The sequence below is a fragment of the Jaculus jaculus genome, chromosome 2 (genome assembly GCF_020740685.1).
Source record: "Jaculus jaculus isolate mJacJac1 chromosome 2, mJacJac1.mat.Y.cur, whole genome shotgun sequence".
Classification (NCBI taxonomy): domain Eukaryota; kingdom Metazoa; phylum Chordata; class Mammalia; order Rodentia; family Dipodidae; genus Jaculus; species Jaculus jaculus.
In genome coordinates, this window is record NC_059103.1 from 120,280,517 (window position 1) to 120,305,676 (window position 25,160).

General features: G+C 39.7%; 1 protein-coding gene across 3 annotated transcripts in view; it reads right to left on the bottom strand.

Moving 5' to 3' along the window:
- Nucleotides 1-25,160, bottom strand: part of Fras1 (Fraser extracellular matrix complex subunit 1) — a 482,271-nt gene that overhangs the window by 113,273 nt on the left and 343,838 nt on the right. For all 3 annotated transcript variants that reach the window (XM_045144057.1, XM_045144056.1, XM_045144058.1), the window contains 6 exons: nucleotides 23,998-24,151; nucleotides 16,202-16,380; nucleotides 11,589-11,705; nucleotides 4,865-4,979; nucleotides 3,253-3,390; nucleotides 732-764 (listed from right to left, as the gene is read on the bottom strand). In XM_045144057.1, the coding sequence (XP_044999992.1) occupies nucleotides 732-764; nucleotides 3,253-3,390; nucleotides 4,865-4,979; nucleotides 11,589-11,705; nucleotides 16,202-16,380; nucleotides 23,998-24,151 (736 nt within the window). The remainder of the gene's footprint in view (nucleotides 1-731; nucleotides 765-3,252; nucleotides 3,391-4,864; nucleotides 4,980-11,588; nucleotides 11,706-16,201; nucleotides 16,381-23,997; nucleotides 24,152-25,160) is intronic.

Here is a 25,160-nt window from a genome sequence, read left to right on the forward strand (position 1 = left end):
CTGTCGCTCACATTGGTTTTACTTTTAAGAAGGAGGAAGCTCAGGTAGACTTCAATATCCTTATTTCATAGGAGAGGAAAAGAAAAGCCCTAAATCTTGTAAGGGCTTCAGGCCTGTCACACAGCTATTCAATGTGACCAAAATGTCTTTGCCTCTTAACTGGCAGAAAGTTCTGGATCCTAAGACTTTTCCCTCTAGAAGCAATGCACTCAATGAGTGGCTCTGTTCAAGACTATGTATAACTACTGTGCACCAGCTAAGTACAGCACATGGATGATAATGTATCTGTCATTGTGCTGGAAGCTTTGCATATTTAATATGGATTACAATGATTACCATTACCACCACCTGTGGATGAAGTCTTCAAGTGCAAACAGGTTAAGAAACCTTCCCAGAGCAGGCTGAACTCCAAGCTACCTGGGCCCAGGCTCTAAAATTCTAACTACTGTTATTCCTTTTTAAACAATATTAATATAAGTTCTATTAGGGCTTAAATAACATTCATGTTTAGTGTCTTTGGTATATTTCTTTTTTTCTAATACCAAATTTATCCAATGCTGTTTAATTAACATGATTATTTCAAAGAAACTTGTTTTTAGAAGAAAAGTTATATAACTTCTATGTGCCTTTTTAGAAAATAGACAAAAGTAATGAGGAAGGGAGCAAGAAGAAAGGATCAAAAGGGAAGTGCACATTCCACTTACTAATACAGTCGACATGAAAATATTTACCTGTGAAGTAAAATCTCACCGATTCTGGAAGACCTGAGAAAATGAGAAAGAAAATCAGTACATTAAACATTTGATCTGAGATAGGTGGGGAAGGTACAAAAATACAGGGCAGAGGTTAAAGGAAAATAAAGGATATTTTTATCTAAATTATATTGGTTTAAGGAATGATTAGGAGGTTGTTTGCTCATGTTATGTTGAATTGAATGATGTCAGCATCAATTTTAAATAGGAAAAGGAGCCTTGTAGTGAGAATAATTTGATATTGTAGCACTTAGAATGATTTATAATACATTCATTCAGATCCTATTTTATCAGCACATAAAATCCTACAAATTGGTAAATGTGGGTGATGTCGTATATCATTGAGAACGCTTTAGGTGGGTCAATTTCATTGAAGAACTGAGTGAGGTCTGGGACATTGATTTACACACTGTAACTAGGGGAGAGATTTATCTTGTGGAATTTATCCCATAGATCATACAGGACAGGGCACTGCTTTCTCCAAAGACATTCTCAGAAATAAGGCTAGTTGCAGATTTGTAAATAACTTCAACCATGGCTGACATGTTTTCTTTTGTTCTAATCCCAGGGCAGCCCAAGTTTCTTGTAAAGTAGGTCTTGTCAAATAGGGGCTAGAGAACCATGAACACTTTCATGGGCTATTAGTTAACCAGTTGCTAAGTACTAGCGATACTCCTCAGAGGAGACTTTTCCTTCCCTTAGAGATTTTCAGTCTAATTGAGGAGTTAATCATTTTGTGGGCTATCAAACTTTTATCAGTTAATAACAAATACCAGTTACATGTTTACTGTAGTCAGAAAAGAAACTTTATAATCATCTAACACATGTTCAACTTACCACCAGAAATCACCAGCTGTTCCATATAAATAAATCTACTATATAAAAGTAATACCCTATGTTCATCAGATTATATAGTATACCCACCTTAAAGATCCTAGGGAAACAGGTTTCAATATTTTAGAATCATTCCAAGGAATAGAATTCCTTAAAAATGGTGAATTACAACTCCTGCTTCCTTGTCAGCTGCTTTGATTGCTAGACCAAGGGAAGAGGGTGTTACGGCTGTTCTGGATCAATGGATGTATACATACTGACTTCTATTTATTCATTTTTTTAAGTGTCTTCTGTTAAATCCCAGTGCTAATCTCATAAGGATATCTGCATTCTCCATGTCTACATGTTCCTTTAGGTACTATGGGCATCTTCTTATTGGACTTCCTTTTTAGTCTGCCTTCCTTGTTAACTCCATTCATACCCTGCAGTCAAAGAGTTCCTTATAAAAGCCTGCATCTTCAAACTTTCCCTGGGTTCCTAATACTCATGAGTTAGAGCTGCAAATTTTTCAGGGATTGTAAGGTCCAGCCCATCTTCCTCTCAGGTTCATCCCTGTTTTGTGGACCTTCCACATCAGACTCATGGCCTCTTCTTTAACCTCTTCTCTTTCCCTAAGGCCTCACAGGGGTCACATTCCTGTTGTTCAGGAATGCTCTTACCCTATTCTGCTGCATACCCTTAGCTGCATTGCCTTCTACCCATCACCCTCTGCCAATACCTGTCTGGGTAGCTTTTTCTCACTCCTCAAGCTAGGGCAGAATTGTAATATTTAATTCTGCCACTAAACTTTCCTTCTTCTTTCCAGATTTCTTATTTTAGTCTGCAACTAAATATTCATTACTAGGATTATTTTTTTTAATCTATCTGTGCAGACTGCCCATTTCTTTTATTTTTAAAATTTATTTATTTCTGAGAGACAGAAAGAGGTAGATAGAGAGACAGAATGGGCACTCCAGGACCTCTAGCCACTGTAAACGAACTCCAGATTCATGTGCCACCTTGTGCATCTGGCTTACGTGGGCTCTGGATAATTGAATCATGGTCCTTTGGCTTTGCAGGCAAGCACCTTAACCACTAAGCCATTTCTTCAGCCCTCATTACTAGTATTATTTTATTTACTTATTTGTTTGTTTATTTATGAGAAACAGAGAGAATAAGTATGATCTCCTGCCACTGAAAATGATCACCAGATGCATGCACCACTTTGTGCATCTAGCTTTACATGGGTGCTAGGGAATTGAACCCAGGACATTAAGCTTTCCAAGCAAGCACCTTTAACTGCTGATCAATCTCTGTAGCCCCATAACTGGGACTATTTATCCGGTTGTCTACATCTTCTACATCTATCTACATCTTCAAGAAGGTCACAAGCATGGTCCAGATTCCTTACTACTGTATCCCCAAGCCCTAACTCAGTGGTTGGCAAATAAGTGCCATGAAATAAAAGTTTACTGAATGTAAGCCTACAGACATGAATTAATAGTGGAGGGGAGCAAGACAGATCTGAGCCCAGGCCATATATTGGATGACGGACGAAAAGCTATTTCGAGTAGCTAGAAAGCAGTATTACAAAACTGTTCCAAAGACTGTGGGAAGAGTTGAGGAACCAGCCGTGAGGATTCACCGAGAGCAATTAAGGTTTCTCCAGGCAGAGGAGAAAATGTACCTGCGAAGGAGAAAGCCATGATCTCCTGGAGGTGGGGAGCTGCAGCAGGAGGGCGGTACATGACTTTGCCCTGGTTAATGTCGTCCTGGGTGAAATAGCGGATGGATGTGCGAGGCTGATCCCTGTGTTCGATGATACCTGGACAGGAGGAGGAAGAGACTTGCCATGAGCGTCGGCAGCAATTCTCAGCCAACAGAGTGGCCGCTCTTATGGGTCTGCCATGCTCACTGAGAGCCTCTTCTGTCTTTCAGGAGCAATTGCTTTTGAGCTGAGTTATTCCAGAACAGAACACATCTTAAACTCAAAGGGAGTCGGGATTAGGTTTCAGGGAACATAAATTATGGTAAGATACAAGCCACTGTTGCTAATGCCGTTTAAAGTACCTATTTTCCCGGAAGTCACAGAGGTACCACCATGGCTGTGAGACCTTCCCATTGAGCTTAATTCAAAGGCAAAGTCCCTGAGACATGGGCACAGGTTGGTCTTCTGATGAGGCTGTACAGAGATGGTTTCTCTCAGCCTTTCCCCTGCTTCAGAAAGTCCTCAGTCTCTCTGATGAGCCTTGGCAACAGTCACATGGATCTTGATTACTCCAAGAGCTGCATTGGCAGTTGTCGCTTGTATTGTGATCAGTGTTTGGTGCTGCAGGTTTGTCTGTGGTTAATAAATCTGCAGGCACAGAACTGATGCTGTGGTTATGGCTCACGTCTTTAGAAAAAGGCATGTGTGGTGCTTGGTGTGGAACTAAGTCACCTTCTGAGGGGCTGAAAACTCAGTGGCCATTCTGCAGAAGATGGCTCAGGCTGGACTAAAAATTCTCGCTATGGGAGGAATCTCTACCTATAACTTAGCATGAGAAAAAAAGAGAAGGAGGGCTTTTCATTCTTTTTATGATATATCTAAAGGATATAAAAAGGATCATAAGTGGAATTTAATATTTATACTTATTTCTTCTTGGGGAAGTGGCAGTGGGAGAGACTTCCTGATGGGCAGTGGCTGGTCGTGGGGAAGCAGGCACTCTCAGAGGAGCGAGCAGAGCTGGCTCTGTAGAGGCTGATTGCTTTTCTGTGATGGATGGCACACCTCTGTTGGGCACAGGCTAATTAGGCAAGGCCACCATTACAAGATCCAAAGGCTGAGAACTGGTGGCAGGGACCACTTGTCCTCCAAACTAGTCCTGTATTTCCATATTATCCCATGGAAAGAGTGACTTATCTGATGGGGAAAGCACTGAATGTGTGTAGCTTGACCCACTTTGGGCTTTGGCAGGCTTCCTTGTCCTTAGCACCTGCTCATTTTGGTCCATTTGCCTGTCACATCCTCTTCAGGACCCTTAAAGACAGTGCCTGTGTGGGTTAAGCTCCATAAGCACTTGTGAGGGGGCACCACATATCCAGTACAGCGCGGTCACAACCAAAGGCAACTCTCACATATACCACCTCCTGTTTTCTACATCTAAGAACAGGAGGATGGCGTGTGAATATTAGTTCTTCCTTAAATTCTCAACATGTATGTGTATGTACAAAAGCAGCCAGAACTCCAGAGTTGTTACGATTGGCCATATCCACGAGGTAGTAGCATTACTCAAAAGGACTTGCACTGTACATCTTACCTTGATTTGGATGCAGAGGCCGGGTGATGTTATATATAATCTTTCCACTGGGCCTCTCAGTGTTCACAAAGGACAGGGAATGAGGCTGGATGACAGTCAGGCTGTCTTCACGAGCCTAAACAAAGTTTAGAAAGCAAGAAGAAAACAATGAATGAAACAAAGAATGAAAACAGAAGCCAGAGCCAAAACCAAACTGCATTAAGAAAACAAAACCAACTTTCCTCTGGGCTTTAAAATTAGTCTTAGCAAAATTTTCTCTGAGTTCAAATGGAGGCTCTTGTCTATCATATTACAAATGTCCCCAACCTCTCGACCCCAGGGTGATAAATAAAGGCCTTTTCACTTTTTCCGGTACCCTAATTTTTCCCTCCCATCTCCTGCCCCAAGGTCTATATCTGGATCCTCTCAGGATCCCAATGTGCCTAAAGTTTCCCCAGAGAGAACTCACAGTGAAGCACTGTGGGGAAAACAACCCCACCAGAGTTGGCTATTCTACTCTTCTCATCTGCTTCATGACAGTTCTCATCTAATAGGCTAATATGGTATGCTAAGGTTCAATCTGGCAAAAAGTTGGAAGGACCCAGCTAAGAGGTTGAAGTTGTGGCTGGGGAAATGGCTGAATGGTTAGGACTGAATGCTTGTAAAGCTTGCTGGTCTGGTTTGATTCCCTAGTACCCACATAAACCCAGATTCAAAAAGTGGCACACATTTTTACTGACAAGAGGCCTTGGCATGTCCATTGTCTTTCTGTCTTAATATAAATATAAATATAAATATAAATATAAATATAAATATAAATATAAATATAAATATAAATAAATAAATAAATATATATATATATATATATATATATATATATATATATATACACACACACACATATATAAAGAAATTGAAGTCTTGGCTCTGTGAGTTTGATGGGAGCTGTAATGTCTTATGGTTTTTAAATATTTTTGTTTTTATTTTTATTTATGTATTTGAGAGTGACAGACAGAGAGAAAGAGGCAGTTAGAGAGAGAGAGAATGGGCACACCAGGGCCTCCAGCCACTGCAAATGAATTCCAGATGCATGTGCCCCCTTGTGCATCTGGCTAACGTGGGTCCTGGAGAATCGAGCCTCCAACTGGGGTCCTTAGGCTTCAATAAGCCATCTCTCCAGCCCATGTCTTATGGTTTTACAGGGCTAAAGGGGAGCCCAGCTCCAACACCAAAGTTGCTAGTCACTTGCATTTAGAGGTTTAGGAAAAATTTGCTTACTATAACATAAAAATAGCTGCTATGTCTCTCTACTTCCATTCTACTACTCTCAGAAGAACTGTGTATAGTGGTTTTTGTCTATGTCTCAGGACCCAATGTTAATCAGGATGCATGTATGTAGCATTCACTATCCATTTACTGCATACCCATAACTCCTAACAGAGGCAACATGCAAAAACCCAAAAGACAAGATTCAGACTCTCGTGACAGGCATGACAGTGGGTGGAAGACAATAACAGCGCGTGTGGAGGGAAGAGGAGGAATGCTCCTATGGGCAGTGGCACTGGCCCTGGCTCACTCAGACCGCTTCACAATAGAGCAAAATATTCTGCTACCACAGGCTCATGCTACCTGACCCTGAAGGCAGGTTAGAGTTTGACATGTTCGCCTACTTTTAAAGCTCCATTTTAGCAGGGCATGGTGATGCACATCTTTAATCCCAGCACTCAGGAGGCTGAGATAGAAGATTGCCATGTGTTTGAGGCCAGTTTGACACTAGATAGTCAATTCCAGGCTTATTTTAGAAGAAGTTTTCCCATTTAATAGAGGATTAAGTAACTCTCAGTTTTGCTCACAGAGGAGGGTGTAGGGTGCTTCATTTTCACCATAAAAAGACAAGGATTGTGACTGCCTTATCATTGTCTCCAAGGCATAGATGACCCAGGGAGAGGCAGCATTTACAGGTCAGGACAATTCCCTATACTGAAATCATATTTCAGGCCCTCACTCAGGTGTAGAATGTAATGAGCATTAAAATGAGAATTTCCAACAGCAGCTGGACTCCCTCCGCCCCACTTCTCTAATATAAAACAAGTAAGGACAACATGTTAAAAATATATGCCCTACATGAGGTGTTTTTGCCATCCATGTGGACACAGATACGTGGACAAAAGCAGTGGTTCAGCAAACTGTTCAGTGCTGTGTGGCACTTCTAATCGCAAAACCATCATAACCACTCTCAGACTGTCATAGATTACCTGCTTTTGAAAATGAAGGTGTCACTATAAGAATAAAGTAACAGGATGACAATTATGATAGAAACAGAACTATGGAAAAGGGAAATATGTTTCAACTAAAGCAATAAACACTGTCTTTGGAATTTAAAAATGTTATCTCTTTACTAATTGAAATAGATAGAAGGTAGAAAATGTGAGGACTTAATTCTCTGAAGAAAGCAATATTTAGACTGTGGTATACCCAGGTACAGTCAATTTTAATTATTTGGAATGTCCAATATTCAATATTAATGAAAGAAGATGAGAGAATAATGTTTTTTTTGTTTTGTTTTGTTTTGTTTTCTGAATCCTCCCGACCATGGCCCCATTCTACCCAGAGCCAGCTCCTGCACAGATGCCCATCATGTCCTCAGACTGCTCACTCACCATTTTATGTCAGTAGATCAGCCAGTGGGAGGCCTTGGCAAAGACAGCAGACCTTTGCTCACCACCCGCATGGCTCTCCATCTCATGCACAAGAGAAGCCACAGTGTCACACTGGCCGACAGGCCCACCAGGGTCTGAGCCCCAGCATGTTACATAGATTTGTGCTGCTTATTCTCATTTGCACTCACAGTACACCAGAAGATTTCAAAAGCACATTCCAAACTAATGTGGCACACCTCCTCCTCTGTGTTCCATATGTCAATGAATGGCATGGTTGAGCCCTCAGAAAGGATTTTCCTGTATCTAATTGGCCACTGTGCCTCTAAATCTCTTAATTGGTTTTTCCTACCATTCCGAACATTAACTGTCCAGTAATGCTAACTATAATGCATATTGCTGGAGAGTAGATTTCTAGAACTTTTCTATGTTGCAAATTGAAACCATATATATATATATATAATATATATATAAATATATAAATAAAATATATATATACATACACACACACACACACACACACACACACACACACACATATATATATATATATATATGACAACTAACTCTCCCTTTCTCCTTTTTGAAAGTCCCCTCCCACCTCAGGAAACCACCATCCTACTTTGCCTAAGAGTTTGACTACTTTTAGATAGCTTACACAATGGGACCATATCCTATTTGCCTATTTTGTTATTGGCTTATTTCATTTAGCACAATGTCCGTAAAGTAATTCATTGTTGTGCCATATGGCAGGATTTCTTTTTTATGGCTAACGGTATTGCATTGTTTGAGTGCATGTGTGTGCATGAGTATGGATGTGTATGAATGTGTATACACACATATATGACATTTTCTTTATTACATTTTTCTGTTGTTGGCTGTGGTAGTTTGAATGTATATTTCCTATAGACGCGAGTATTTTATTAAAGCTTGTAACTTGGGTCTCCAGCTGCCTGGCTGGAGGAGGTGTCATTGGGTGAATCCTGGGATCCAGCCCAAAGGTGTGTTTGTAGACAGATCTGGTTCCAGCTCACAGGTATGCAGAGAAAGTTTGAGCTCTGGGGGACCTGCTTGCTGCAGATCCCTGCTGCTGCTTTTGGTGTTTGCTGGCTGTTTGGTTGTTTTTCTCTGTTTGGATATATGGAAGCAGCTTCCTCTGCCACTGTTAGCGCTTCACTCTGGATCTAGAAGCTTAAAATAAAACCCTTCCTCCCATAAACTGTGTCTGGCTTGGATGTTCATCCCAGCAACTGAAGCTGTCTACAACATGGGATTTAGATTGCTTTCATGTCTTGGCTACTATGAATAATGTTATCATGATCATGGCATGAGTGTAGTCATCCCTTGAAGATCTCCATAACTCTGAACCTTTATTGCCACTGAGTGGGGTTCATGTTATTAACCTTGCCTATTCTAGGTGACTGCAAGAATCTATTTGCTTTGTATATGACCCCATCTATGAGCTCTGCAAACCATGCTGATCTTCCTAAACTGATCATTAAAAATATGGTCAGGACACTTTTCTGCTATAAACTCTTCAACCCCTTCTTGAACCAATAATATTTGGGGACAAAATGGAACTTCTTCTATTTTTAAGGTTCTCCACGACCTGACTGCCATTTCTTATTGCTTTTACACCTAGAAACTTAAGCTCTAGCCAAAGCAACTATCTTTAATTCTTCTTATGTGTCATGTTCTGTGTTTCACCCTTTTCCATCTGTTGCTTCTGTTGCCTAGGATGAATTTCTGTTTGAGCCGAAACTTGTGGGCCTTCACGTGTGGTGATTTGAGCAGCAGCAAGCAGCACTGCCTTGGGGACTTGCTAGAAATGCATATTCTTGACTGTACACCAGACCTGATGAATTAGACAACTCTGGAGCGGGTTCCAATAATCTGCACTTTAACGAAGTCCCTAGGGGATTCCAATGCAGGTTTAAATCAGATTTTGAGAAACATAATCTAGAAATAATTATACTCAACTAGCTTAGCTCTTCTCCTAGAGGAAGCCTTTAGTGACTCTCTGTGCCTATTGTATAAGGTTTCCTCCCGTGTGCTCCCACAGAATTGCTTTGCCGTGGCATTCATCACTGTATTATCCCTGCTGGTTTATTCAGCTGTCTTGTAGATGCAAAGATCCTTAAAACTAGAGCCTGCATTTTTTTTAAAGAAAGTTTTGTTTATTTTTATTTATTTATTTGAGAGTGACAGACAGAGAGAGAAAGAGGGAGAGAGAGAGAGAGAGAGAGACAGAGAGAGAGAGAGAGGGAGAATGGGCACACCAGGGCCTCCAGCCACTGCAAACAAACTCCAGACATGTGCGCCTCTTTGTGAATCTGGCTAATGTGGGTCCTGGGGAATCGAGCCTTGAACCAGGGTCCTTTGGCTTCACAGGCAAGCGCTTAACCACCAAGCCATCTCTTCAGCCCTAGAGCCTACATTTTAAGGTCACTGAATCTTCAATGTTTTCTTTAGTATTTGTCATCAACTAGGAGTTCAAAGTGATTATGAAGGAACAAACAGAAGAACAAAGAGGCAGACTCTTATTTCTAAACACATGTACAAATACACCTTGTATCTATTCACCATGCACACTCATAATGCAGTAACCAAATATGTACAAAACTTGTGTATCTGCATGAATCCAAGCCACCAAATTGAGAATGTGCTTCTGTCACATATTATAAGTATGTCCTATAGCAATAATGCTAATTAATGTCAAAAGGACTATAAGACACATATATTCTCAGTAATGTAAACAAACCATATTTTACAGTAAACTAGCTTTTGAGAGATACTAGTTTCAACCAGATGGATCTAATTTGCAAATATGCAACCAGAAACTAAAGATTATGCAACCTGAAATCTCTTTAGAAGTCCAATAGCACAATAGAATGGCACCATCTCCATGGCTTCTGGCCCATTTTTTTTTTCCCTTCTAAACTCAAAATAACACTGCTTAGCATTTGGCAAGAAAAGTATGTGCATATTTTTCTTTATAGTTTAGAGAAAATTCTGATCCAAGTTCTTGTAGTCAGAATGATGAATTATAGACTTTATAGTGCTGCTGAATTATGATTTCTTTAAATTACAGTTTACGGTGGAAATGCCGATACCAGCTATTCATTAAAATCTTTCTATTTTCCCCTTTTATGTCTCTGTCATGCCCCAGACCCATAATTTCTGAAACTATTGCTGCTCTCTTTGTTGTGGCTCAAGGCTGATGTACTACTTTGGAGTGTAATTATGTGGGTGCTAACTAAGACATGTACCCATAATAATTAATTTACAGGGTCTTGTGAGCTTGTGGCTCTGCCTGCAAGAACAGTGTGGCATTCCATTTATTCTAGACTTAGAGTTACAGTGAAGTCCTAATTGTCTGAACTGGGCTTCATGGGCACATGCAAGTGTCATCTTGTCACACATCCCACAGGCCTTCTGTGATCTGGTGCAGTGAACTCCACCTCACCACTGTGCCTCCTCTGCCTTCCTACTTTCCCCAGTCCAGTCGACTATTTGTTATTTCCCAGCATTCATACGCTCTCTCACCTCTGGTCTTCCATGTGCTCTTGATGTTCTGAGCCACCACCCTCCACTCCAGTCACCTGCTCCTAAATTTTCATGTGGACAATTCATGGCTACATATGTCTCTGGATTCAGCATTGCCACCACCTTCTCTAAGAAGGTGCACTATGAGAGAAATTTTCTAATAGGGCTTTTAAAAAATGCTATGTTCCTCCTGCTAAGTAGTACTCAAACTGGCTGAATAATTATACAGTACTGATTACATGGACATTGGCTTCAGTTTCTTCCAGGTACTCCAGAAGAGTCCCTATAGCTATGTGGGATGCTATGGAAAGGACAAGGGCAATAGATGAAAGGTCAAGGTAAGTTCCATGCAATCTTCCTTCTACTGCAGTAACTTCAACTTCCTTTTTCAAGTCAGTGAGAAATGTGTTTACAACTGTTCTTGTTTGCACTGGCGGCTGCATTTTGGGACAAGCATTTATTACATCCAAATCCAGGACACCTGCTCAAGGTTCTGTGGGTTTCTTCTGAGAGGAAAGCAAGAGGCCTCCCACCCAACTCACGGTCATGTGGAGAGATGTCCCCAGGGAGAGTTCAGGTGCCTCAGGTGTCTGTGGTAAGATTGCAATGTTGAACAAGTGACTTTCCAGGTGGGTTTTAGCATCAGTAGTTCGGGACACCTGCAAAACAAAGCCAGCTTGATGAGGTCCTCATCTTTTAGTGGGCAGAATGCATATACTTTAGCCCCCCCTTTAAACCATCTGTTTTGAATTCTAGATGTTCCTGCATTATAAATTTCATTTTGTTCCTCATATTATATTGTTAATCATCCTCTGTTCATAAAAAGCTACATAAGTATCTTAAGCAATTCAGAAAATCCAGTAAAGTATAAATAAGAAATTTCAAAATCACCCACAATTTTACTACATGAGAGTGATTATTACTGCACTAATATATTTAAATTTAACCTTTTTTTCTGTCCAGATATACCTAAACTTGTATGTTGTTGTATACTCTTTGTTTCTAATTTAATCTGATGATATTTTGCTATGGCATTAAACATTTTTGCAAGTGGGCATTTTGATGGCTATATAATGTGTTATTAGAGTCTATAACACATTTTTTATTCCATTCATTTCATCTTTCCTCGGTATAGATATTGACACCTCGATAATAAATTGCAAGTGGTCTCATCACTGCAGAACAAGTTCAATAACATTTACAGTTAGATAGTGGTCTCAAAATCAACTTTTTCTTGCTTTACAATACTGGAAAATGAACTGGGCATGGCGATAGTCCATCTGTAATCTCAGCACTTGAGAGGCTGAGGGGGAAGGACTGTGACTTGGAGACCAGCCTGGGCTGTCTAGTGAGATTCTGTCTTAAGAAACAAGCTACTAAAGCTTGCTTTTCCCCGCAGTTTCTTGTTCCCTCTTAGAGCTTCCGAGCTGCCCTTTCGCCTCCCCTGCCTCCACTGTTTGCTCGGCCTCATCCTGTCGCAGGAACTGCTGAACCTATGTGGCCACAGACAGCTATATTCATTTCTCATGACAGGAACAGGGTCCTGTTCCTCAGAAAGAAGGTGAGACTAGCAGCTGTCTGCAACAGGAAAACTGTCTTCTCTGTCTCTATCTAGACCACTTCAGATGCCTGGTGTCAAGATGCAGATCATTTAAAGATTTAAGAAATTAGGAAAGGAGATATGTTTTTCACTCATTAAAAAAAAAATTTTTTTTAAGGGCTGGAGAGATGGCTTAGTGGTTAAACGCTTGCCTGTGAAGCCTAAGGACTCCAGTTCAAGGCTCAATTCCCCAGAACCCACGTTAGCCAGATGTACAAGGGGGCCCATGCATCTGGGGTTCATTTTCAGTGGCTGGAGGCCCTGGCGTGCCCATTTCTCTCTCTCTCTCTTTGTCTCTCTCTCTCTCTCTGCCTCTTTCTTCTCTGTCTGTCACTCTCAAATAAATAAAAATGAACAAAAAATAAATAAAAAAGAACACTGGGCAGGTAGTGAAATATGGGCATATTAAGCAAATGAATCAATCTGGCTTCCCAGTAAAGATGTTGATAGTGAAATTTGTCAGTCTTTTTCAAGCCACATCCCTGAGACAGTGTCACTGGGAAGTGAATATACCAAATCTAGTATTGTTTTCCCATACCAGAAGTGCCTGTGAATGTGCATGCCTTCTTCTCACTGTTCTACCTCTGCTTTAAAATACCACTCACATTACATAAATCCCAAATCTTGCAATCAAAGTAACAGATGGGATGCATTGATGGCTCATGACAGCACATCAACATTAAAATGGAATTAAATCTATGCAAGTCATTACGTTGCATTTCTGGCTTTAAAGGGAAGAAAAGGGAAGGAAAAAAAAGAACCGTTACAACAGCATCTATTTTAGTTTAAACTCCTCTAGGGACAGCAAGGTGATTCATGGAAAAGTTGCCAACCACTTCTTTACATGGTTATAGTGTCTGTTCATTTCAAATTAAGATATCAGGTGAGCTTATACAGTAATGGAACTCTAAAAACAAACAGCAACACTTTTATGTTCAGGAAAACATAATCTCCGAGAGCTGTTGCATGCTTGTGATAAAGATGCTGTCAGTGTTCAGAATGCACCTTTTTTGGGAATGCCTTCAGAGGGAGTTCACATACACTCATAATTACTCCTTTTCTTCACCAAAATAATTACCACACTTTTACTTGCCAAACATGATTCGGAATGATTTTTGGTTATTTTTGCTATATTTTCAAACCCACTTCCAGGAAATTATATGCTGTCACTCTTGAGTATATTATAAAGGATAGCTCTAACACTTTGAAAGCAATTTCAAGTAGTTCTAAACATGTTTTATGCAAAAGAGTGAAGACACCAAAGAGAATAATTTTCACTTTTTAAGCTATAATGTTCAGTTATATGTCTTAAATCTTGGTGAGTTCATTTTTTCCCCCGCTACTGTTTTTGTTTGTTTGTTTGTTTGTTTGAGATAGTGTTTCATGTATCCCAGGTTGGCCTTGAACTTGCTTTGTAGCTGAGAATGAGCTTGTACATCTGTTCCTTCTGTCTCTTGCCACCCAAGAGCTAGAGTTATGGAGATTCACCATGATGTCTGGCTTTAGTTATTTTGTTGTTGTTGTTGTTTTGTTTTGTTTTTATCAGTGCCTTCTACTATATTGTTTTTTACTATTTTATTTTACCCATCTGGTAGCCTGCTTGTAACTATTGTCAACTTGTCATTATAAGCAAGTTCTTAGAACCCCCTTCATGGAAAGGTTTCAAATTGACCTCCCCTCTCTTTCTCTTTCTCTCTTTTTCTGCCTCCCTACCCACCCTGGAAAGGACAAGGAAAACCTTGGGTTCTCATTGGCCAAGTTGTGACTTCTTTTGATTAAGGTCTTTGTCTCTATAATTGCTCATTCTCTGATGACTGTTGCAGTCCTCAGGTGCTAAAAATGAGAAGTTAACTTGGGCAAACAGCTCAGAGCAATTTCTCACTTATTGGACATTCAAGAGGCTCAGTATAATCTCATCTTAATAACTTTCAAAATTTACACTAACCTGTACTTAGGAAAGCATGTCTTTCATATGGTACAAATGAGTCAAGCAACGAAGATATACACGTGAGGAGGCATTAGAAGAGGAATGCATAGTAATTGAACAAGACAAGCTGAGCTATCATGGGTAGTTTATTCCCAGTTGGATTCCCTAGACAAAGGAAAGGCCTCCGACTTTGAGGTGACACAGTGTTGGCTGATCACCAGGAACATATGTGATTTTTATGACACCTTACCAACTTCTGCTCTATCTCCTGTTTGTTTCTGCTTTCTCATTTGTAATTCCTTAGTTCTTTGTACTTCTGCTTCATTATTTTCAAATTATATCTGCCAGAGGTTGGTCTAAGTTTATTGTTCTTTCCAAAGAATCAGGTTTTGTACTCAATTCCTCTGCTCATCTCTATTTATTCCTTCCTTCTGTTGTCCTTGGGTTTCACCCGCTGTTCTCCATGTTCTTTGTGAGCGTGTACATGCGTGTGTGCATATTCATGGGTGTGAATGTAGGCATACATCTGCCATGCCAAGTGAGCATGTGATGGTCCGAAGGCAACATTCAGGTGTTGGTCTTCGCTTTGTACCTTGCTTGAGGCAGGGTCTCATATTCATTGTTTTGTTTGCCAGGCCAGCTGGTCTGCAAGCTTCTAGGGAAATCTCATCTCTGCCTCCTATCTCATTATCTCACTGTAGGTGGTGCTGGGATTACAGAAACCCACCACAGCTTCTGCATTTTACATGGCATCTGGAATCCAAACTCAGACATTCATGCTTGTGAGGCAAGCACTATACCCACTGAGCCTTCTTGAGTTCAACACTCAGTCCATTTACTTTTGTGCTTTCCTGCTCAATAATAAATAGGACTATCAATTTTCTTTTAATATGATTCTGTCCATATCATGTAAATTTTGACATCATTTCTCCCTCATTAATAGTTATTAATAGTTTACTGCTTTGATTTCCTCTAAAGACCTACACTTACCTGGAAGACCATTTTCAATATTCCAAGTGGTTTAGCATTTTTATTTACCTTTTTATTACAAATCTCTACTTAAATTCATAATGGTCAGAGACCATATCTAGAGTTCTTTCCCGTTCTTCAGTTTTCGCAGGCCTCATTATGGTCTAGTATTTTGTGGATACTTATAAATGATAATAACAAACCCCTAAGCAGTGCCTACAACTTTAGTCTGTTTCAGTCGAAATGCTTCTCAAATCCTCGCAATAGTTTGATTTCTCAAGTGAGAAAACTGAAGCACAGGATTTTGCAAAGTTATTTGCCTAAATGTAGCTAATAAGTGACAGAACTCACACTGAATTTGGCTGTAAGTCAATGATCTCAACACAGAAAAAGATGATTTTTTTTTTCTTCATACATATGCTATTTTTATATTATGAAGATTTTTTTTCTTAATCTCTTGGCTATTATTTGATGTAAGTCACTTGTCATGGGTGATGACGCATATGGAAATATCTGAATTAACACATTTTTAGGGCTCTTAATGCTACCCATCACAACTTTCTTCCCCTAAAAGGGCAATTGCAGAAAGCCACCCAGATTGATCATGAGTAAGAACACTGGCTTTCATCACCCTGAAGAAGTCAGGGCGGGGAGCACACCTGGAAGTGGATGGGGTCACTCTGGGCAGAGGCTCCGAAGTGCCTGTACCACAAAATCCCTTCATCGATGTCCTGCTGGGTGAAGGTGCTGGTGGGGGAGGCAGTCCTCCCATCAGGCAGGTGATGACCTTCCTCAGCCGGACTGTCTGCAGGCATGTTCATCAAGAGGACCAGCTCCCCTAGGAAAGCACAGGACATACATCATTAGAAAGGACCTCTGGAAAAAACAAGCTGCAGCTTTTCCTGCTCATCATTCCTTAAAAAAAAAAAAATGACTTGAAAGAAATGACACACTTCATTTTTATCTAAGGAGAAAGAATAGACAATAACATTAGACATCACTGGGTCCATTTTTAGGCACAGAATTCTGGTCTTTCATTAGAAGCACCAAAAACCATCCAAGGGCAATTTAGGTAAAAAGTTGCTGACTCATATTTATTAAGAATACATGAAGCTGGGCATGGTGGCGCCCACCTTTAATCCTAGCACTCGGGAGGCAGATGTAGGAGAATCACCATGAGTTTGAGGTCACCCTGAGACCACATAGTGAATTCCAGGTCAGCCTGGGCTAGAGCAAGACCCTACCAAAAAAAAAAAAGATTACATGAGACTCAATCTGCAAACAGACAACCAGTGTATGCTGGCTACTGAATAGATTCTTTTCTACATATAACTTTCTATGTAGCAACAACAAATCTTTTTAAATATTATTAATTTATTTGCAAGCAGAGAAAGGTGGGGGACTGGACACATCATGTTTTCCTGTCACTTTAAATGAACTCCAAATGCATGTACCACTTTGTGCATTTGGCTTAATGTAGCTACTGGGGATTTGAACCTGGGCCACTAGGCTTTGTAAGCAAGTGTGTTTAGCCACTGATTCATCTTTCCAGCCCATACAAAATGTTTCTAGCCAGTAAGACTTAGATAATGAACACAATGGAAAATGAGAAAAAAAAAATCAGAGAAAGCTATTCCTGAGAAAATTCTGGCCAATAGCTAAGTCTAGAAAGTTCCTCTCAGGCACTGCATTCTATGTGAACATTCTATATTCAAACCCTCTCCTAACTACACGAGTTCACTCACACTCTCTAAACCTTGGGTTACTCAAGGGGTAAGGGAGAAGAATACCAAGGGATCACCCTTAATCTCCAAATCCAAAGCTCAAAAAAGCTTCCAGATCCCAAACTCTTTCTGAGTACCAACATGGCACCATACTATAAAATTCTATCCTAGATGGACACCATTTAACAGGTAATAGTCAGAGCTCATAAACTAAAACATATAGAATTACCTTCAGGAAACGTATAAAAGATATATGAAGCATAAATGAATCATTTGCTTAGACTAAGGTCTTAACTGCAAGATGTCTTGTTATTTATTTGCAAATATTCTAAAAATTTAAAAATTCTTAATCTTAAGTACTTCTGGTCTCAAGCATGTAGGATAAAGGATGTTGAACCTGCAACACACAGGGGTGCTAAAAAGAATGTTAGTAATCTGTATTTATTTCTACTTAGTCCTTCTGAATGATGTTATCAGCGTGTCCACTGTATAGAGTTTAAGCACAGAGAGGTGCAGAAGCATGTTAGAGGTCATATGACTGGTAGGTAGAAGAGAAGGGTTTGAATCTGAAGCTCATATTCTTGGTCATGAAGCTGTTACAAACCATCATTATTTTCTGCACACATATCAGTATTTACCCTGGTAAATAACTTACCATGCTCTCTGCTTTACTCTTTAAACTTTATTTGAACTGAAGCAAGGAAACCTAAATCCAAATACTGCCAACGTGTTTTTACTGTTAATTCGTCACCCGAAGCTTTTATCTTCAAGTGCAATCACAAATACAGAGGTGTTACAGAAACAATTAAAATTTCACAAGAATATGCCTTCAAGTGAAGACCAAGCCAAAACAGGGATGAACTGCTGAAAAGAAGCTATAATTCCTGGTATAACAATAAATCTCAAAGCATCCACCCTACCACTTCAACAATAAGAGGAATAGGAGTGTGCATGTGCGTGCCTGTGCGTATGGCGGGAAAGACAGAGACAGACTGGCTATGACGCTGTCTATGTCTCTATTTTTAAAATGGTCTGTGGGAGGATATCTAGAATGTAACACACTAGACATATTGGATAACTGACAGCACATTTGTTTTCTCAAAATTGGTAGCACATTTTGATTACTCTAGAGAAATCTGTCTTGTAACTGAAAGTAAACACTCATTCTAATATTTATGTGTACTAAATTCAAGTTAAAATGAGCATAACATACTGTATGGCAACAAAATACTAAAACAAGAGCAGAGCAGCACGACTTTTCTTGATATAATCATGTGGAATCATCCCCCTCTAGTTTTCCTGTACTTTCCATTTGCTCCTAAGTCAAAAATTCTATCAGCAGTTTCTTCTACTTCGAATTATATTCATAAGATGCTGTTAGCAGATATGGCTTCCCGGGATGAAGACTGTTTATGCATGTGAATATAGTTGTGAAATATTCTGAAAGCAAGTTGGCACATTGAAAATGTAAAGAGCAGGATAGAAAATATTCAACTACATATTACCCAGCTGTTTGGCTTTGTAATAGAAAAGCAAAGCAGAATTTTCCTAAAACTACCTTATGAAATAGCTTTCCTATATCAACTCCATGCTGCACAGATTGTAGGTATCATAGATATTGTCTAATTTCAATTGAACAAACTGTCCCTGTGTACTTCTATTGAGTACTATCCACCGTGCTAGTAGCGGGAAATTCACAGATAATCCAGATGCCATTTCTGAAGGTGAGACTGAAGATTATCTCATAAGCAACTGGGAGCCACAGGGAGACTTTCTGGGGTGAATGTCATGAACCAGTTTAGAACACAGGATGTGGGCATAATCAACTATGAGGCTACTGCAAAATCCAGAGTAGAGACATAGTCCTGAACTATAGTAAGAAAGGTGAGACTGGACAGACACAGATATACAAGCCACTGAGCAAACAGTATGAATGCAAGCTGACAAGAGTGGCTGTGGGAGAGGAAAGAGAGAAAGCTCGCCTTCACAAGCTGGGTGGCTGCAGGCCCTATGCAGAAAGATGAGAGGGGTGCAGAGAGAATGGAGAGTTCAGCACTGGGAATGTTGGAGACAAGTGCATTGCTATCAAGGCTGGAGACACGGAGAAACAGCAAGTCCCACTGTGGAGGGAGGAGAGCTACACTGTGCATTAAGAACCTCGATGCTGCTCTAGCATAGTGTTAAGACAAAGGAATGACACTTTACATATGCGAAATTCCATGCTTGAAACACAGACAGGCATATGAGGTGTACATTATTCTGAGGTTTATATATTAACCAAGAACTTTGAGGAGGAAAAATCATGACTTATGAAAATTAGAATCTGACTTGAATCACCATGAATTATGTTGGGATTGAGGTCATCTGTTATCATCTCATACTATGGTAAAAAGGGTTGGAAATAAGTTAGTGAGATTCTCCCTCTTCACCCCAAGGTAAACTTACTTTCTTATCTATGAAGCAGCTAAGTATTCATCAACTTTCTAAAACATTTTCGAAAACAATGGTGAGTATGGAAGTGATTGGGCTTGAATTTTTTTTTTTTTGACAGGTTCTTGCTGTGTAACTCAGGCGGGTCTGGAACGTACAAGTGCCAAACCTCCTGCCTTTGCCCCCAAGTACTAGGGGTTCAAAAAATAGTCACCACTACTGGACATATTCAGGTCCCTTATGCGTATACTATAAGAAGCAATTAACATTTGGCTCCATGTTAGGGTCATTTCTTCACAAACAGCTTAAAGTCCAACATGAATGCTCTAAAGTGACAAGGGAGCGCACAGCAGCCAGGAGGCAAAGAGGGAAGTGCTTTACAGGTACATTTCAACTGGGACAGATGGATATAAGTAGAGTTCTGTGGGTGTCCAGTTCCCACCACTCTTGCGTTGTTCCCAAGGGTAACGTGATTTGATTATTAGTAACAAGAATGAGACACACAGAGAGATTATGCTCATGGGATATAGTTAATTAAATGAGTTAGAGTAGGAAAGGGTCACAGTAAAAGCTACCTGGCATTTACTAAGCTGAAATGGCAAACTTTTATCTGCTTAAAAACCATTTAATTCAGCATTATCTGTTTAAAATTTAATGAAATACTAGGCTGTTTCTATGGACTCCAGGGGCTTAATTTTTGGCCTTTAACAATCAAGATAAAGTTAGGGAATTTAATACTTCACAAGAGTCACAGGCTTCAGGAAATGAAAAGGACTTGAAAGTTATTTTGCTTGAAGTCAGTGGTGAAAATAAGATGAAAACAGGCTACGTATTAATTACATGTACTTTGACATGGAGAAATTTGGCAGATAGTATTTAAACCAAATAATCATAGTTAACTTCACCAATAATAAGACCCAGTGATATCATACATTCCAAATACAATACAGTGACAGTAGCAAAGGAATGGCCTTAATCTAGGAATGACTTTGGCTAATATTCTGCAAATATTTAAGCAGTGATTTTCAAAAGAGTCAAGGACATAAAAGATATAGAGGAACTGTTACACATTGTTTGGAGAAACTAAGGAGATATGACAAATGCGATTTGGCATACTGGATTGGTTAAAAAAATAGCATTCGTGAGAAGACTAGAAACATTTGAATGAGCTCTACAGATCAGTTAAGTGGTATTGGGTCAATGTCAATTCCCTAATTTCAATAATTGTTCTCTAGTCACATTAAATATTAATATTAGGAGAAAATGTGTAAAGGACATTTAAGAACATTCTATATTATTTTTGCAACTTTTAACTAAGTCCAGGATTACTTTAAAATGAAAGGTTAAAAAAAATATCTTGCTTAATTTCCCAAAGAAACCCAAGGCTCAAGGGAGCATGCTTGACTATCTCAGGGTCACACAGTTATAATACATGACACATCAATTGGACTATCTTATGGTTATAATGTCAATTCTTTATTAGATTAAATTTTCCAATATCTCTGTGTATATTAGAATTACTTTAAATTATCCATCGTCAAATTTTTCCCTCACTACAGAAAAACAGATTATTCTTTCTCTTTTATTTAATGTGACAAATGAGTTTTCACTTTTAAATTATGATAATTTTTACGTGACTAATTTAGTATTTAAAATTTCGTCTGTTTACTTTTTGCGTATTTGTGTGTGTATGGTGTTCAGGCATGTATGTTTGTATGTATGTGGAAGCACTTGTGTGTGCTAGTGTGCATGCAAATGTGTATGGAGGTATTACCCTCGGGTATGTCATCTACCTCTTTTAGGGACAGAGTCTCTCTGAAGCCCATTGATTAGGCTAGACTTTCTGGCTGGTGAGTCTTAGGGATCTACCTGTCTGTGACTGCAGGCACACACCACCATGGCCAGCACTTACATAGGTATTAAGGACTAAACTCAGGCAGACAGGTATCCACATTTGCAAGGTAAGAACTTTACTAACTGAACTAGATACCCAACACAGAATACACACACACACACACACACACACACACACACACACACACACACTACTTTTTGCTTAAGCTGGACATGGTAGTGCTTGCAGTCCTATCGCTTGGGATGCTGAGGCAGGAGGATCACTTGAGTCTAGGAATTTGAGCTTAACCTGGGCACAGAGGCCTTTTTTTTTTTTTTTTTTTAAAAAAAAAAAAAAGCTGGGTTTAGCAGTTAAGGCACTTGTCTGCAAAGCCAAACACCCAGGTTCAATTACCTAGCACCCACGTAAGCCAGATACACAAGGTCTGGAGTTTGTTTGCAGTGGCTAGAGGCCCTGACATGCCTCATTCTCTTTCTCCTCTCTCTTTCTTTCTGTCTCAAATAATAAGTAAAAATAAAATATTTGGGCTGGAGGGATGGCTTAGCGATTAAGGCATTTGCCTGCAAAGCCAAAGGACCCAGGTTCGATTCTCCAGGACCCACATTAGCCAGATGCACAAGGAGGTGCACGTGTCTGGAGTTCATTTGCAGTGGCTGAAGGCCCTGATGCACCCGTTCTCTCTCTGTCTCTCTCTGTCTCTGTCTCTCTCTCTCTCTCTCTCTCCCTCTTTCTCTGTCAAATAAATGAATAAATAAAAAATAAAATATTTTTAAAAAATAAAATATTTTTTAAAAATTACCTGCACCTTCATTTTTATAGCACTTTTTATTTCTTTACATATTAAATCCCTTCTTTCATGTCCATAAATCACTTTCAATATACTTATTTCAAAATTTTTATAAGATTGATTCTTTATTTGAAATTGTTTAGCTTTAATAATCATGTTTGTTTTGGTTATAGTACTCAAGATTGTTTCCTCCTATGTTTATACTTTCAAGATTTGTGCAAAAACTTTCTGGCTATAGCTGTGAGGGTCCCATGTGGCCAGGTTGAGAATGGGCCTTCCACTGAAGTAAGTACTGATTTCTTCAAGGACCCCAAGAAGTGTCCCTAGGCCAAGATTAACTTTCATATATTTTCTCAGCTCTGAGTATTATGGACAGGGCAAATAGCATAACTTAACCTTGGGCCTTCAGGAGAACAGGCTTCAGTTTTGCATAATCAACAGACTTTGCTATGGTCTGAGTCCTAAGAAAGACAGGCAGGTTCCTGGGGCAGCTCTCTAAGAGGGAAAACTTTGCTCCTATTCTGTTAGGCTGAGGGAAGGATTGTCCTCCCAAGGTTCTGGTTTTAGGCAGCATCTTTTGTTTTACTTTCTTTTCTTTTCTTTTTATTTATTTATTTGTGTTAGAAAGAGGCAGGGTGGGGGAGGGAGAAGCCAGGTGTGGTGGTACATATCTTTAATCCCTGCTCTGGGGAGGCAGAGGTGGGAGGATCACCATGAGTTCGAGGCCACCCTGAGACTACATAGTGAGTTCCAGGTCAGCCTGTGCTAGAGTGAGACACTAACTCAAAAAAACAAAAGAGAGAGAGAGAGAGAGAATGGACACATCAGGGCCTCGAGCCACTGCAAATGAACTCCAGACACATGTGCTACCTTGTGAAGCTAGCTTACGTGGGTCCTGGGAAATTGAACCATGGTCCATTGGCTTTGCAGACAAGAGCCTTAACTGCTAAGCCATCCCTCCAGCCCTTAGGAAGCATATTAATTCCAGCTCTATATGTTTTCAGGTTTTAAATCCTAATCCTCAGGTTATGAGATGAGATGCCCACAGACTATCTCAGGAGAGCTGTGACATCAGCTCATGGACTTGTCATGGACTTCCATGCTGAGTCTGCTGATGGCAAATGGAGATTTCATTCAGTTCTTGAGAGGTCAGCTATGAGCACCTCATAATACTTGGTAAAATGTATCCAGCATCTCTAGTTGATGATAATGGGAAATTTCTCAGACTATTGTATTCAGATGTAACAATGGGGAACGCTGGATGATATTTCCGTGTCATTTCTTTTTAAGCATTGTCAAGAAGAATTCTGTAGATGGCCTGAAAAGAATATAAGATCAAGGGCGAAAGCCTGACCTTTGAAATTACTTTTAGAAATCTGCTTTATCCCAGTCTCCTAATGTGCAAAATGAAAGTACTTAGACATATATTATTATGTTAGATGGTATGTATATGTAGATATTGTACCTATAACATGTAGTACATGACCTACATAGGTGTATAGTAAGTTATCATGATTTTTCTGTTTTCAGGTGAGATGAATGAAGTATCAGGAAGTTCCACATATATGGATTTCAACCCATACACAGCACTGTTGTTATAAATGCAAGTCCCACATCTCTAAAAGCAAAGATGAAGTCATGCCAAAGAAAATGAGTTACCAAATTGGGGGTGACCATGTGCTATCTTATAGATGATATCTTCACTTCTGGCACCTGGAGCTTCAGCCCGTAAGATTCTGTTGGTGATCTGCAGCATCCCTCCTTCTGGAACCCACACCATTGAATTAGACACCAGGCGAAGAGCATCATCATTCTAGAAAGAAGAAAAATTATAGAGTTGGGTCCAAGCATAATAAGAAAATAAGCATCCTTAAAAATATCTTATAGGGCTGGCAAGATGGCTTAGCAGTTAAGGTACTTGCTTGCATACCTTTAATCCCAGCACTGAGGAGACAGAGGTAGGAGGATCCCTGTGAATATGAGGTCACCCTAAGACTACATAATGAATTCCAGGTCAGCCTGGGCTAGAATGGAACCCTATTTTGAAAAAAAAAAAAAAAAACAGACAAACAAACAAACAAATAGACAAAAAAGCTAAATATTTGAGCCAGGTGTGGTGGCTTTTAATCCCAGCACTTGGGAGGCAGAGGTAAAAGGCCACTCTGAAACTACATAGTAAATTCCAGGTCAGCCTGAGCTAGAGTAAAACCCTACCTCAAAAAAAAAAAAAAAAATCTTATAAGATCCTATTGCTAAATGTACAATAAAAAAGAGAGATTCATAGCTTGGAGTTATACTGTGGGCCACATGTGTACATATACATATAGGTACATATTTGTACCTATAGGTAGATATATGTATGTATATACAGTTACATGTTTACATATCTTGATTTTTCTTTTAAGTTACCATCAATAAATTACATATAACTAAAAAAGTCTCTCTGGGCTGAAGAGATGGCTCAATGGTTAAGGTAATTGCCTGCAAAGCCAAAGGACCTCAGTTTGATTCCCCAGGACCCAAGTAAGCCAGATACACAAGGGGGGCACATGCATCTGGAGTTCGTTTGCATTGGCTGGAGGCCCTGGCATGCCCATTCTCTCTCTCTCTCTCTCTCTCTCTCTCTCTCTCTCTCTCTCTCTCTCTCTGCCTCTTTCTCTTTCTCTCTCTCAAATAATAAAAATAATAAAAATAAAGTTTTTTTTGAGTCTCTCCATTTCTTTCTTTCACTTTTCTATATGTCTGCCCCAGCACTGTCACCACCACCCGTATGCATATGGTATTCTTTGATCACCTATAGTATGCCAGGACCTTCTCTACAA